We start from the raw sequence: 15,382 nt of genomic DNA, 5'->3' as shown, positions 1-15,382 counted from the left end.
GGAATCAGGATTTACACATCATAGTTTTATATTGTCTTTAAAATATCGCAATTTTAATATGGTGAGACTTAACTAATGCTGTCAACCAATGAAAAACTTTGACAAGTGCTTGTGACAGGGGACAAAGAACAGTGCTGGGTCAAGAGAAAATGTTCAAGCAGCAGCTTTAGTCCAAAAATTGCACATTAATTTGTATTCAGTAGGCGACTACATTTCAAAGTAATCTGACCCACCCCTGGAGGCAACTGACGTGAGCTTCTCTGGCCAGGAATTTAAGCAAAAACATGAATTATTGAAAACGTTCTCTCTCCGTGTGTGTGTGTCTGTGTGTGTGTGTGTGTGTGTGTGTGTGTGTGTGTGTGTGTGTGTGTGTGTGTGTGTGTGTGTGTGTCGCTCAGCTCATGCCGTTTCCCCATCTCTTTCCACTGGAATGTGCCATCTCCAGCTGTGTGTTTTGATTCACCGACCAAACACCCAGACAGGAAAGCACATTCTTGTATGTTGTGTTTGTGTGTGCATCCAGATGTGTGTACGTGTGTGTTTGTTGGATGGACCGGAAGCTTCCCGTTAACCCTCGTTTGTCTGGTTTAGCTGTAATGAGACAGACGAGCGTTATGTAACAGGCAGAGCGGAGGAGAATGCGGTGTTGATTTCACAAACACAAAGGAACACAGGGGAGTTGATGTGTGCAGGAGCAGCAGCAGATCATTGCGTTTGGAGGAACAAAGACAGAATTTTATTTGCTTAATAAAATGACAAATATATATAACACTTAGGAATAATAAAATAAATAATATATATAATGATTATAACCTTCAAAAAATTATTATAAATATATTATATTATTAAAAAAATGTTCTCCCAACATTGCATGCATGCAAATGCATCAACAAGCTTAACCAGTGTAATGTATGGCTTACTGTAAGAGAGCTGTTTAAAACAGAAGCATGTTTTTAGGGCTTCACAAATTTCTTACTTAGAATCCGTCATCCTAGTCATGATTTCTTTTCATTATAAATGTTAATTGCACTTAATTAACTTGCAAAAGGAAACACAACAAAAAATATGATCGTGTCTGATGTGAAATGTTGATGTGTGCTTATTCACAGGATGTTTTCTTCATCACACTTTGTGGTGAGGTTGAAGTAAAGATTTGTGGTGCTGCGATGCTGCTACTATAGCAAAAAGCTCACAGCAGCTCACGCAGCTCACATTGAGTGCATCCTGTTGGGCTCTGGTCGGGCTCGGTTAGTTTTTTCTTGGGCTCTGAACGGTTCGAACTGAAAAATGCAACCAGAGCAACACTCAGACTTTTCTTGGCTTTTCTCTCATTCACTCCATTTCACTGCCAGAGTTCTGCTACTGTGCATCACGTGGGATTACGCCACACTGTCATTGGTTGAGGGAGAAAGCAGGTGCTCTTATTTTGATGCAGTTGAAGTCTGGTTATCGTTGTCGATTAGAAATGATATCATATACTGTGTGAATCTAGATCAGGAGTTTAATTCGATTAATCATGCAGCCCTACTAGTTCAACACCATACAAGGGCTTTTAAAGCTGCAGTTGGGAATTCTTTGCAGCAAGAGGCAACTAACTTGGACTTGCAGCACAATACGCATCCATGTGCACAGATAGTGACAACAAGGCTTTTGTTTACACTGTCAGAAGCTTCAATGACATAACCAGGCAATGAAGCCGCCCGTCTCATGTAGGAGACAGCGCAAGATAACAACCACTTAAATAACACAAACAGCACAATGAGTGCATGTAAATTCAGGATGTAACAGCAGCGATGACAGAAAGCAGATGCATATAAATATAGCACCAGATACTGAGTTTATTACCAGCCGATCAACACGTGAATGATCTCATAGCTGTATCATTCACTGCTAAATCCCTGCTGCAGATACTAAAGCTAACAGTCACGTGATATGATTATAAATAAATCTACTGTCTAATCACAGAATCAGTCCATCTTTGTATTTTAAAAGCAAAACAACCAGAGTCAACTGACTGAGAGCAAATCGATATTGGGGAGGATTCTTTTTATTATTACATTAAAAAAGATGAGCAATGATTCTTAAGGTGTTGTTATCAAAACCTTACGACATTTAAATTGAAGCTTCATATTTTGCGGTTTAACCATAACTTATATTACATTAGAGTTGTTGTATTGGCCTGTATCAGCAAACATATAAAGACTAAACTTATGTCTGTGAAATACCATCAGCCAACCAATGAACCAGTCAGGCTTTATTTTATTTATCACTGAGAAATCCTTTTTGTTAAACGTGATTTTGTTTGGCCTTGTAACAGCTGGACAAGGACATGAACATGTTTAGATCTTATATGGTTGATAAGTAAGGAGACACTAATCTTGTCAGTCTGTTGTTGGTGCTTGGCAGGCAGCACTATTTTGTGTTTTTGCTGAACAAGGTTGATGAGAGCAGTGTGACTGAACCGAAACACTAAAGCTGTGGACCGTACAACTGAAACAATAAGCTGAAAACACTAACTTCCTTAATGAAGTAGAGGTGAATCTCATTTTTCATAATAATTCCCTCTCTGTGATTTACTGTTAGCCTGGGTTTAGACCAGTTTACCTGCTGCTGACTCCACCACCTACCTCCTAAGTTTGTGTCTATGTGTATGTGCAGATTGATTACAATGGGTGTGTGAACAACTGATAGGAGGATCATCTATCCTGCACACTGTCTCTGTTTTGTAAAGAAGATGAAGTTAATCGCTTGTTGATTTGCCTCAAGCTGAACCCCTTCATGTACACACACCCATACAGTGTACCGTATACCTAGTATTACCTGTTTTTTTGAACCTCACACCCCTCTTGCTGCAAACAGATGACACCTAACTGTTTGGGCATGCAGTCAAACAATGCATGTGTGTGCGTGCGTGTGCATGTGTGGGTGTTAGCATGTGTGTGTCAGCTGAGCTCCCTGTGTGTTTTGTGGCCTGTGGGTCTTGTGTTTGTCATAAGAGAGTGATAGGATAATGTTGCACCATGTATGTGTTTACATTTGTTTGTGTCTGTGCAGCCTCCATACCTAAAAATAGCGTATTCCCTCCAGCTCGCCCTTCCTCTCCTCCTGCTATTATCTTCATTCTTTCCATTATTAACCTCTAGAGCAGTGTTCTTCTCCTTCCTCCTCTCCTTGCAGATTTTTCTTCATACATTTTAGTTTTCTTTTTATCTCTTTGGTAGTTTATTTGTTTTACAGTGCTCGATAGTTACAATTCAACATATGTTTACAGGTAAGAGCCACCTACTCTGCTAATGCAAACTTCCCCTTGAGGAGCAATAAATTAGGGGATAAAAATGTTTTTTGCTTCTACACCATCCATTCCCTGCCACTTGTCCAAACCTTACGCTGGTTTTTGGAGGGAGCACCCTAAGCAAGGGAACCTTGACATGACACCCAAAGCGTTTAGAGGCCAGATGGGATGTACAGTATATGATCCCCTCTGCTGTTCTGGATCTACCCTGGGGCTCCTCACAGCTGTGTATGGCTGGAAAACCTCATTTAGATGCTTTCAAATTTAAGAAAAAGAGGTTCTATTCCAGGCTTCTTTCTGATGTCTTGGCTAATCATGATTTTCCTATCGGACACCCAAATACCATAGATAGTTTAACTGGTACACTCAGAGCCAGAACATTGTTAGCCAGTTGACTTTTTTTCTTTCACGGATTGTATTGGATTTCCTGCTGTGTTCACACATCGGCTTCTGGATTTCTACACATTTTACACTAGGAGGCCAGGAGGATAAAGGCCTTAGAAACTGTGGAGCGTCTCACTCTGAGATTTGTGTTCACACATGCAGTGTGTGTCATCTCATCTATCAGTGAAAATACTGGTGAACTGTGGAGTCCAGTGCATGTCTGAAAGCAGCTATGGTAAAATATCTACAAGATGGAGCCTAAAGCTGCATATACATAATATAATGAAAATGGCAAATAATGATCAGGAATTGGTCATTACAGCCTGCGACTTGTTATTCAGACTCAGATTTTTCAGATTTTCTTACACCGATGATATCTGCTACTCGGTGGCAGCCGAAGATCAACTCAAGTTAGTATGTGGATAATTCTGCCACCCGATGTTGTCACTTAGCCAGTAAGTTGACCAGAGATTCTCAAACTCTCCCAGTTGTCTTTAAATATCTCCCATGAAAGATTATCAAACTGTTCTCGATCTCTTTGTCATCCAAAGACATATTTTTTCTAATGGTCATTTGTAATATCCTGCTAATATTAACATTGCAGCCTTTTGTGTGCTCACAAGCACATAGTGTTATTTCAGCTCACCCCTCTGGGTCAGTCATGCTGAAGCTCCTTTTAAAACAAAGGGTCTTTCAGTGGAAAGCACCCACTGCACCGGACAGCAGCACTGATGCTCTGTTTCTGTGTTCTCTTCACACAAACACATGCTTGTCACTGTACTCAGTAGGGTTCAGCTGAAATAGCTGCTTGAAGGCTGATAACAGTGGTAACAGTTTTGTGATAAGGTTGAAGATATTTTCAGATTTGAACTTATGCAATATGAATTTTGCTTTTGTGAAGATGGGAAAGCCTCGGAAAATCCAAATCTGTACCACTCATATGCTATATCCTTATAACATAGAAAGTTCCGGGCATTCATTATCTTACTGAGAAATTGCACAATTGTGTATTATATTGAAAATTGGAAAAACCAACATGTTTGCTTAGAAACAAACAAACATGGACCAGGGTGTAAATATAACCCCCTTGGTGAAGGCACCATAGGTAATCACAGGAACTTCATTCTTTGTAAAATTGTTTGTTTAAGCAGGTTAGACAGTATTGGTCATCAGAAATATCAGATGCAAGGGTTCATCCACTCTGTAGGGTTTAGGGAGATTATGCCTGTTGGGACTTCTGCTGTTTGAAGCCTTTGCAATGGTGAACATCATGTAGGTGAGAGAGCGGTGCTTTGATTGTAATGTATACCAGCAATATGAAGGGAAACTCCCTGGTGTCTGTGTGTGCACTGCTGTGATCTCTTTATGATAGCAGTGATGTAAGTTGACCTGGGGCAGTGCAAACATTATACCCCCCTCTTATCCTTAAACCACACATGTCTACATGAGTAAAAGTCAAACGTGAGCACCTGTGTGTGCTCAGATTTTCCCCTCTGGCCTTTTGGGCTGGACTCCAGCCTTTCATCTAAACTGCTTTGATTAGTGCGCTTGTCACAGTTTTATATAAAACTGTGATTTCCATTATGTGTGTTGCACTTGGGCAGCTAGCAGGCTGTGAATGTGAGGAAAAGTTGGTCAGCGAGAGACAGTTGCAGATAAAGGACTAAACCAACTTGTGGTGAGCCAAATTTCTTATTAGATAATCATGATGATGCAGAGGATGTTTGGCGTGGAGCTAAACTCATGAGTCAAAGTCTGAAACGGTAACAAAATTAAGCTTACGGTGGCTGCTGCCAAACATTTGGGTTGATTCTAGAAATTGCAGTTTCAGTTGTTGCCCTTATGAATTAAATGTCAACAAATCCCATGAAAGGACAAAAAACAACCGTGTGTTTCTCAAAGTGTAATACTTTCCTTACACTGTCTGTGACTCTTAGACGTAAGCCAAAGCACTTTATTTTGAAATGCTACACAATGTCTGGGTATAGTAGATTTCAGCAAATTTCACTTTTTGCATTTGTTTGGCACTTTTTTCAGCTGTGGACACATTTGTTGCATAAGGAAGCATTTTACTGCCAAAGGATGATACACGACGACTTAGAATAAACTACTGTGTCTGTGTTCATGGTGCTAAAGGAACATGTGACTGTGTAATGCTGTGGCTCAATGATGTGTTTTTAATAGTCTTCTGACAACAATGGAGCTCTATGGCACAGAAGAATAAATATATCAGGCTTGTGCTAAAAGTCATTATACCCCCAGGAAAACTTTTTTTCTCTATATGGGCAATACTTGTTTCTAAGATCAATTCATTGTTTGTTTTAGCTTCGTGGGCTTTGCTGACAATTTCAAATCAGTCCATTAAGTCGCTTCATATTACAGTATTATACATGCTCACTTTGTTGGATGCATGACTTTCCATAACACAATATTCCAAAACATGCACAGAGGAATACTTGGACACTAGTGATGTCTTAAAATAGCTGTGATTAAAAGTATGACAACATTTCAGTTTATTGCAAGTATGTTTTGGCATTGTTCACATACATTCTTGATTACATGTTGCATTCAGTTCATGTTACATGAAGCAGAAGAGTCACTTCATAGTTGCTAAGTGTTCCTGGTCATTTTTAGTTTGTAGTCAACCTAAGAAATTCTCATGATATCTTGGCTGTTTTTCACTCAAGTTGTGGACACTTATTAGCGTATATTTGTGTTTGCCTGGTGTAAATTCATAGTTATGCCTGTCATTGAATTGACTTTACATGCAATCAAACCATGGGAAGACTTTGCTTTGCACTTGGTCTGAACAAACCATTTCACTGTAGACATAAGTGGGTTTTTTAAACCATTTTTGTAGTTGCTATTTCTGTTTAATGAAGTGTTCGACTCTCGCAAGCTTGTGAAAAGTTCTTGTGTATCCTACCTCTAAAGATTTCAAGGATGCTGTGAGTGTTATTTGTTTTCAAGTCAGCTGCTTATTTATACAGTATATTACACAAAATGTTCATCTCATCCTTTGACTCAGGAAACAAACTCCTATCTCAACCATTGGCATTCAACTCCATTAGAGAGTGTTTACCCTGTTTGCAGTAAGTGTTTGTTGTTGGACAGCATCGCTCCCAGCATGTACATTGAAATACTGTGGTGATATTTAATCAGCAGTGCAGGGCTAAAAAACACTGGTGTTATCCATTACCTGATCAGACCCATACACCCTCGAGGACAATTTGAGTATATGAGCTTTAAAGAACAAACCACAAATAAAACTCTTTGACATGTGAGCTCTCTTACTCCTCAGGCTCTGTCGGACTCCTTCGTGTCTGCTCTCCTAAAGGAATGTGATGACTCTGGTATCTTTTAAAAGTGGCTGTGACTGTCTCAAATGAGAGATTATTATTTTAGCACCATTAACTGTTGTTTTCCTCTTTGCTCAAACATTACCTCTGGTGACTTTTAAATATTCCCTTTTCTACTTGTTTCCGCTCCAATTCTGTCAGTTCTATAAACTTTTATAAAACAAATGTTACGACATCTGGTTGTGTGTGTTTCTTATTTATAGTGTCATCAGTGTTTGTGCACGAGCTCAGGCTCTTGATGCTGAGGTTCAGTAATTATGATTAATTTAATCTCTAATATGAAACTAAACTAAAGAAGTACAATTTGTCTTTTTGTATAAACATCGTGGATTTAGGGAAGAAATACTGTTTCGACTGGGGTCAGTCAATATTAAATAAGGAACCAAACAGCTTATAAATGATCACACTTTGGGAACACACACGCCTTATGCATGTTACAATTTTGGAAGCAAACTCTTTGCTGTATGGTTGGTTAATATTACTTATTCTGACAGCTGTTTTTGGCCATGAACTTCGGAGTTAATAAATTAATATTTGTAATTATGAAACACTGTTTTTCCAGCTTGATTTGAGGCAACATTTGAGAGCTGCTTTCAGTTCCCAAATCTCTCATAAAGTGAAACCAAACTTAATGTAGACTGAACCCCCACCACTCTCAGTATATCTCTCACTGTGTCAGCAGTACTGTACATGTCTGCAGTCACTTGGGTGATTTCATGGATCTTAACCGAACACAAAGACTCCATTATGGCTCCGCTCACTGAAATAAACTCACTTTCTCTCCTTCCTCTTCATCGTCTTCTTCTTCCTGCTCCCACTCTCTTTCTCTCCTCCTCCTCACATTCACACTTTCACCCACATCTCTGTTATCGAATATAAAGCCTCATTTTTCCTGACATTACCTCACTTTCATGTTGGAGTTGGGAATGAAGAGAGGGAAAAGAATAGAAGAGGGGGGAAAGAGAAGGGACAGGGGACAGGGAATAGATGTAGGACGGTGGTGGTGGTATGTTTGTGTGTGTGTATGTATGTCTTATGTGTGTGTGTGAGATCATTAGCCTGGTAATTAGGCCCTGACACATTTTGTCTCTCCCCTTGCTCGCCCTTTGAAGTTCCCTCATCCAGACTACCCACAATGCACTAGGGAAGCATCCAGGAGGGTACAGACGATTGATGGTGTATGGGGGGGGTTGTCAGGAATGTGGGTCAAAATGTGAATGTAAGAGAATTTCTAGAAATGCTGATGATAAGAAGAGAGAGAGAGAGAATTGGGGTTCAGTTCTCTCTGTATGTCTCTCTGTTGTCTTTTCATGTTATTCCCTCCTCATGCACATCATTCATATGTGCCAGATGCTGTGCTCTCAACACACACACACACACACACACGCACACACACACACACACACACACACACACACACACACACACACACACACACACACACACACACACACACACACACACACACACACACACACACACACACACACACACGAGCCTCTTTGTTTTGAGATAAAACCCAGCTCTGTTACACTCCTCTGTAAGGGAGACAAAGGGGGCTTATCTCACATATAGTGTGTGTCTGTGTGTGTGTGGGGGGGGGGGACAGAAAGTGTGATTGTGTTTGTGAGAGTGTTTTCCAATGAAGTCATTATACATTTGTATTGTTTTTTTTTTTTTCATGAGCCTGATTTTGTGCCTCATTAGATTAAAATTGGTCTTTATATTTCCCATCATAGCACTTTCTGATTGCAATATTACAAGCAGTGGAAAGAGAATGAGAATTTGCACCTTGAGTCAAAGTGCAATCACTTCTCTTATTATCACTTTGCTGATATAACAATATTTATGGTGAGAAGATAAAAATGTATACATCTTTCAATTCACTATTTTACGCTGAGGTAGCTGCTTTTACTGTCACTGGTGCTATTGTGTCACAGTGATAAATTGATGAACTGGACTGCTTCATGTCAATTTAGGACTTAACTGACTTGGCTTCACTTACGCCAATGAGATGAAGTGACCTTTCATGAAATTGTAATTTATTATTAATGTTTTTAAAATTAATAATACCAAATAACTTGTTCTGTTTGTAATACATTTATTTTGTTGTATTTACAAAATCCTTCAGAGGTCATGTAAAGAACCCTGTGAAACATAAAACATAACATTGCAGGTTAATTAGACCAACTGCAGGTCTCACGCATCTGCACACACACACACACACACATACACACACACACACACACACACACACAAACCTAGCAGTTTGTAGATTCCTTAAATGTGTGTTTTTTTACTGTATAGAACATATTGTACAGGTTGTGTTTGTGTTAGTGTTTGATTGCGGTCACACCCCCCCGACACTGATAGATGAAGTGATTCTCTCTTCACATTTCCATGAATGACAAATTGCTGTGTGTGTGTCTGTGTGTGTTTGAGCAGACAGGCAGATGGTGTCTCATGAGTATAAGCAGTGCTAACGACCTTGAAAGAAAGAAGGAAAGAGAGGAAGGGAGAAAGAAAGAGATGGAGAGAGACAGGGAGCGATGGTGACGGCAGGGGTCAGCATGTTTTGCGTTGTGGGTCAGGAGGTACGGGCGGGGCATTTCTGCTGCTGCTTCCTCAATGCATTTCCTCCACTTGCACACACACATGCATACAGTATTTGTACATACACACTTGCATGGGGCGTTAACCGAGCAACACAATAAGCAGGGACTGGCCCGAGGCAGATTGAGCAAGGTGTTTCCTGTGACCTGGACGGCTGCTGCGTCGACACAAACACTCGTCTGGAACGATGCTCTGATGTGGTTGTAGCAGTGCTTGTGTGTGTGGGTTTTTTGTTGACTGATTTGACTCTCTCCTCAACCAATTAGACGTCATTAATCTCTGTCTGTATAAACGTGTGAGCGTAAGAGAAAACAGCTGTATTTAAGTCTGTGATATTCATCCTTTATTTATGCTGTTGTCATGGTTTATTCATGTGCTGCTCTGGCATTTGCAGAGTGAATGAATATTGGATTATAAGTGTTTTTATTTTATTCATGAGCTGAGAGATATTTTCGCCTGTATGGAATCCTCAGTGCTGTACACACACACGCACAGAGACACAAAATAACAAAACATCCCTGTTAATGTTGTGTGTGTTTGTCTTTTTGTCGTACAGGCTGCACACTGCCCCGCTATGGAGAAGATGAAGAGGATCAAGAAGCGCTTGTCGTTAACGCTCCGCTCCAGTCACACCATTGACGAGTCCCTTTCTGAACTGGCCGAGCAGATGACCATTGAGGACAGTGGCACCAAGGACAATGGTCAGTGTTTGTGTTTGTAAGACATAAGAGAATCCTAGAATGTTAAATTTCTGGTGTCCAGTACTTTCTTTTTTTAGCTTTTTTTTTATTAAAGTAACACTAACCGGCAGCTCAGTTCCAGATTCTTTACATTTCCTGTAACTGCAAGATTTAAGGAACTGTGTTTGTAATAACAACACCGCCATAATATACTGTATACTGTCAGCATCTTCTTGCAGCAGGAATCCCAACAATGTGTGGATGCACGGAGTCGTAAAAAATTTCAGTAAAATTAGTTCAAAAGCTTACACATAATACTTTTTTTTCTTAATTATGTAAATGTCAAAGACAGAGGGAGAGTTTCAGTTTCTTGGCATCTCTATGGGAAATTTAAATTATGAAGCACTGATGATGATAAACAGAGAGTTGAGCATCTAACAGCTGTAATGTACTTCCAGTGTGTAGCTCTCTGTGTCGTTATATAATAGGAGTAAGAGCGAGAGAGAGAGAGTGAGCTTCATAACACTCACACAAATTAGATAGGAAAGAGAGAGAGGGGCAAACACACTTTCTTCAACTTCTCTCTGTTATGCAATGACGAGCGTCAGTGTGCCTCCAACGAGCTGCTGCTGTGACGGACACGTGTGGTTGACACATGTGATTGACAGCTGCCAGGATAAATTCACACACTCGTCCATCTGTTGCGCACTTTTCCCCTTTTTAGATATTTGCCTTTGGCTCCACATCCACCAAGACTCAACAAAAGCTACAGGCCTCAGGAACAGAGGCCACGGTCGTCTTTGTCATCTGAAACAGTAGTTCCACATTTTTAGGTTTATTTTGTTACCTTAGGATAGAGCCATGCTAGCTGTTGGTGCAGTTAATTTCTCATTAAACTCTCAGCAACAAAAGCCAATGAGTATTGCCCATTATATCAAACTGATTCTTTAAATGCTTTATCATAGACCAAAAAAGTGGCTGCATGTTTCACTGATCACAGTCGAGCCCATTATTTTTTGAAATAACATTTTTTTATCAATTAACTTATAACTCCTAAATTGGAATATTGTCAAATTTTCAGTTGGAGAAAATGTTTTCACCCACTTAGCTCTGACATTTTTACCTTCCTGTTTCTATCACGTACACATGTTCAACTTGAAATTCTGACATATCTGACAAGCACATGAAGGCAGCATAATGTACATTAAATTAGTGATGTTGACACCACAGTCTTTCAGCTCAGAGTTTAAAAGGTTGATGAACAAAGTAGGGTCGGCAGGGGAAGACAAATTAACCCACGCAATCTGACAGACTTGAGGCCTGCACCTTCGGGTGTTGACATTGCTCTGCCCACAGGGAGAACACTGAGTCTCAATATTTTCTACTGACAAATTCATTGGCCTCCATTACTTATAGAAGCCCATTAATGAACCCGTATGTGGCTTATCTGTAGATTCAAATAATTGTCACTTCACAATCGATTATACCATAATACAAACTATTTTAATATACCAGGAATGGTAGAATTGCATTATGTTCTACTCATATTCAGTTAGTTCAACAAACACAAGTTAATGGAACATTAAATAACTTGAAATCCTGTTATTAATACACATTTCTCTGTAATTGAGCCTGAGGGTTGGTTGTTTCTTGAAACTTCAGTACTGTGACTTAAATGTCAAATAAAGTTGTGTTGGTTTAAACAAAGCTCGACCACACAGCTTGTGTTTCAAGTGAAGAACACACTGAGCTGATGTTTAATGTTGCGCTGTGTTCGTACCTCCTGTGGCTTCTTGAATATTTGTGATACAGCTGTAGAGCATCTGATTTTCAGACGACCAGAAATGATGGCAGTTGTTGTGTTTCAGAGCCCTTCATGAGGAACGGCCGCCCCCCCACCTCCCACAGCATGCACTCCTTCCTGCACCAGTACACCGGCTCCTTCAAGAAGCCCCCGCTCCGCCGGCCACACAGCGTCATCGGTGGCACCCTGGGATCCTTCATGGCTATTCCACGCAACGGCAGTCGTCTGGGTGAGATACATGCATGTGTTCACGCAGTCACACACACACACACACAGCACAAACACAAATGGAAGGAAGTGAGTAGAGGGAGAGCAGATGGCATCCGGGAAAAAACAGGAAACGTGTCACGGTCCTGAGATTTCCGTCCTCCTTATATTCGAAAACACGCTCTGGGCCAGTGACTGGCCGTCCTTCCCGTGAGGCAGCTTCTCGCTCTTCGCCCTCAGCAGGGCTGTTTTTACCCGAGTGACAGCTGGATGGGAGATTCAGTCAAACATGACACAGTGTCCTGTGAGAACTGATTCATCACAGTCAATCCGCAGCAACGAATCTCATCCTCAGGGTTGGAACGGAAGTGATGCTGATGATTCAAAGTAGCAGCACATTCAAATCTGGGGGTCGGGACAACCCACAGGGTGACGAGATGATTCATGGGAACAATATGTGGTTATCAAGATCAACCAGCCTCCAGGCTTTTTGAATATTTAGTTAAGAAGAGCCGGATAGATTTTGTAGGATCTGAACCGATGAGGTCTGTAGTGCACTGTTACAGTTAAGGTTCAAACATTTTGTTACTCCAGACTTCACCTCACTGGATCCTGTCTCATATACCTTCTGTTTACACCTCACACAATTCTGCCCAACATTCATGTTCACAACATGATAACCCCCACTGATATACTGCACTGTACGCTACCAAAGACGTTTAATCTAACAGCACTCCTTGACCATTGATTACATTGACTTTGAGTCCATAGTTGAAAATCCCAATACCGCACATTTCCTGTTTGAGTATCACGAGGCTTCTCTTTGCTGTTGTGGAGGTCATGAGTCTGAAAATATCGTAAATGAACATGCACATTATTGCTGCAAGTGCAATTTGAGTTTCACTTTTTCATAGCCAGGCTACAGGCTAAAATTGTGTCCATCAGTTTTTCCCCAAGTTTTGTTCAGATCGAAATATCTCAGCAGGTATTGCAGTGTCTGCAATAAAATCTTCAACAGGATTTTCAAGGTCCTCAGAGCATGAGTTTTACTGAGTTTGGTGATCCTCTGAATTTTCCTCTTGCTTTCATGGGTTTCTGTTTTAAATTTGTACTCTTTGTTCTTAAGCTTGAAATATAATTAAAATGTATTATAATATTATTTAATTCATTCATTTCATGTTTCTGTTATTGCTCATTATATAAATACTGTACGTGGAATCTGATATGTGCTTCTCTAAGCTATTTTTTATGATACCCTTGAGGGTTGATAAGCCTCACACTGGACCCTGGCCTAGATTGAGGGACATGGATCTAAAAACAGGACATTTAAGTAGGACATTGATGTAACACATATTGTTGCTACACTTTGTGTGCTTATTATCAAAGCTGCTAAAAATGGTAGCGATCATTAAGGCTCAGAAAGTTCAATTACTAATTTTAAGGAAAGGATGTGTGGAGATGATCAGGAAAGAAAGATAAAAAATGGATTGAGAATGAAATTCCATAAGAGAGGTGCAATGGGAAGTAAAATTGAAAAGAGATAAGAATCAGCTTGTCTGTTTTTTTTGGAGTGAGGGACACACGTATGACCGTTTGAAAGTGAATGGATAATGAATAGGGAGAGAAAGTGTTTCGGGGGTGGGTGGACATTTTTTGAAGAGGATGTGGCCAAATGGAAAATAATAGGCGATAATGGAGAGGTACGGCATGTGAACGGAAAAAGAAAGTAGGCCAGAGAAGACCATTTTAAGAAGCAGCACACAGGTAGAAGGTAGTGGAGGAATGTGTTGAAGCAATAGAGAGGGAGTCAGATGGACCGGTGCCTATGAAAACTACACGAAAGACAAAACAAACCTGGGAAAATTAGGACCGTGTAGAGTGAAGGCAGTGGTGGGAAAAAAATTTGGTGAGAAAAGAATTATGTAAGTGAGAAAAGAGTGACAGAAAAAGAGGGAGGAGAAGTTGCTGGGTGTTTTCAAAGCGCAGACAAGAGAGAAAGAAACTGAAGCAAGTGTTGCAGTTACAGGGAAGAACTTTCTGAAAGCAGTCAGAGTGAAGTGTTACTCTCCTCAGGATGTGTTTCAAAGCATCTGTAGAATAAGCTCTCCATTTTTATGATGGAAATGCCTGTATAGATGAAAACGTTGGTATTTATAATTCAACACACAGATTCATCTAACACTTTTAAAGGTTAAGTGTGTGAGATTTGAAACAAAAATAATGCAGACAACAGCTATCTTCTATATAAAGATACAGTGGAACAATGGCGTCATAAGCAGTAAATGAAGACCCCCTCCCTCTGTGTGTGTCGTGATCCGAGCTTCACTGATCTTTGTTTTGGTAGCTGGTCCAGGTGCACATTCATTTTAGAGCGTGTGACATGTCTGCAGATCTCCCTCTCTCCACAATTATAAAAAGAGATGGCCCCATCTCTCATTGGCAGCGTACGTGTTCATTTTCACCCCTTTCCCACACTGTCATATCTTTTAGAGCTTACAAACACTGTACACTCAGCTTTCACCTGCCCACCACGATGCACAGCTATGCCATCTAACTGCTAGTGCATGAGCTGTGCATTTAGAAACACACATTTAACCTGGTAGTGCAGGCACCTCGGATTCAGAGGCGTGAGTCCTCCTGCAACGGCCGCTGGTTTGATTCCAACCCGGGCCCTTTGTTGCGTGTCCTCCAGTTCTCTCTCTCTCTCCCCCCATTTCTTGCTTGATAATGCTAAAAAAATATCTGAAACACACAGTTTGCTGGAGGTTTTTTGTCTCCTCTGTAGTTCTGTGTGTCTGTTGTGTGTGTTGTGTGTGTTGTGTGTGTTGTGTGTTCAGGGACTGTACACCTTGCTCCTGAAAACACAAAGGTTTCTGTGTCTGCGACATCACAAAGTAGGCTGTGGTAGTTGATGTGTTGCAGCACTTGGATGAAAGTCACGGTTCATTTTATTAGTAGCATCTGTACTTTTCATACTGTGACAGGTCAGAATGTCTGCTGTGTTAAAACCTTGTTGCAGTTCATAGAATAGAGCTTAAACACA

The 15,382-nt window shown here is 40.5% G+C and overlaps 1 protein-coding gene across 1 annotated transcript in view; it reads left to right on the top strand.

The window, feature by feature from the left end:
* Positions 1-15,382, top strand: part of cdk17 (cyclin dependent kinase 17) — a 41,278-nt gene that overhangs the window by 11,517 nt on the left and 14,379 nt on the right. Inside the window, exons 3-4 of the mRNA XM_020092286.2 lie at positions 10,205-10,349; positions 12,197-12,361. Coding sequence (XP_019947845.1) covers positions 10,223-10,349; positions 12,197-12,361 — 292 coding nt within the window. The 5' untranslated portion in view covers positions 10,205-10,222. The remainder of the gene's footprint in view (positions 1-10,204; positions 10,350-12,196; positions 12,362-15,382) is intronic.

The sequence above is a fragment of the Paralichthys olivaceus genome, chromosome 23 (assembly GCF_024713975.1).
Source record: "Paralichthys olivaceus isolate ysfri-2021 chromosome 23, ASM2471397v2, whole genome shotgun sequence".
Lineage (NCBI taxonomy): Eukaryota > Metazoa > Chordata > Actinopteri > Pleuronectiformes > Paralichthyidae > Paralichthys > Paralichthys olivaceus.
This window is presented reverse-complemented; position numbering and strand designations above follow the sequence as displayed.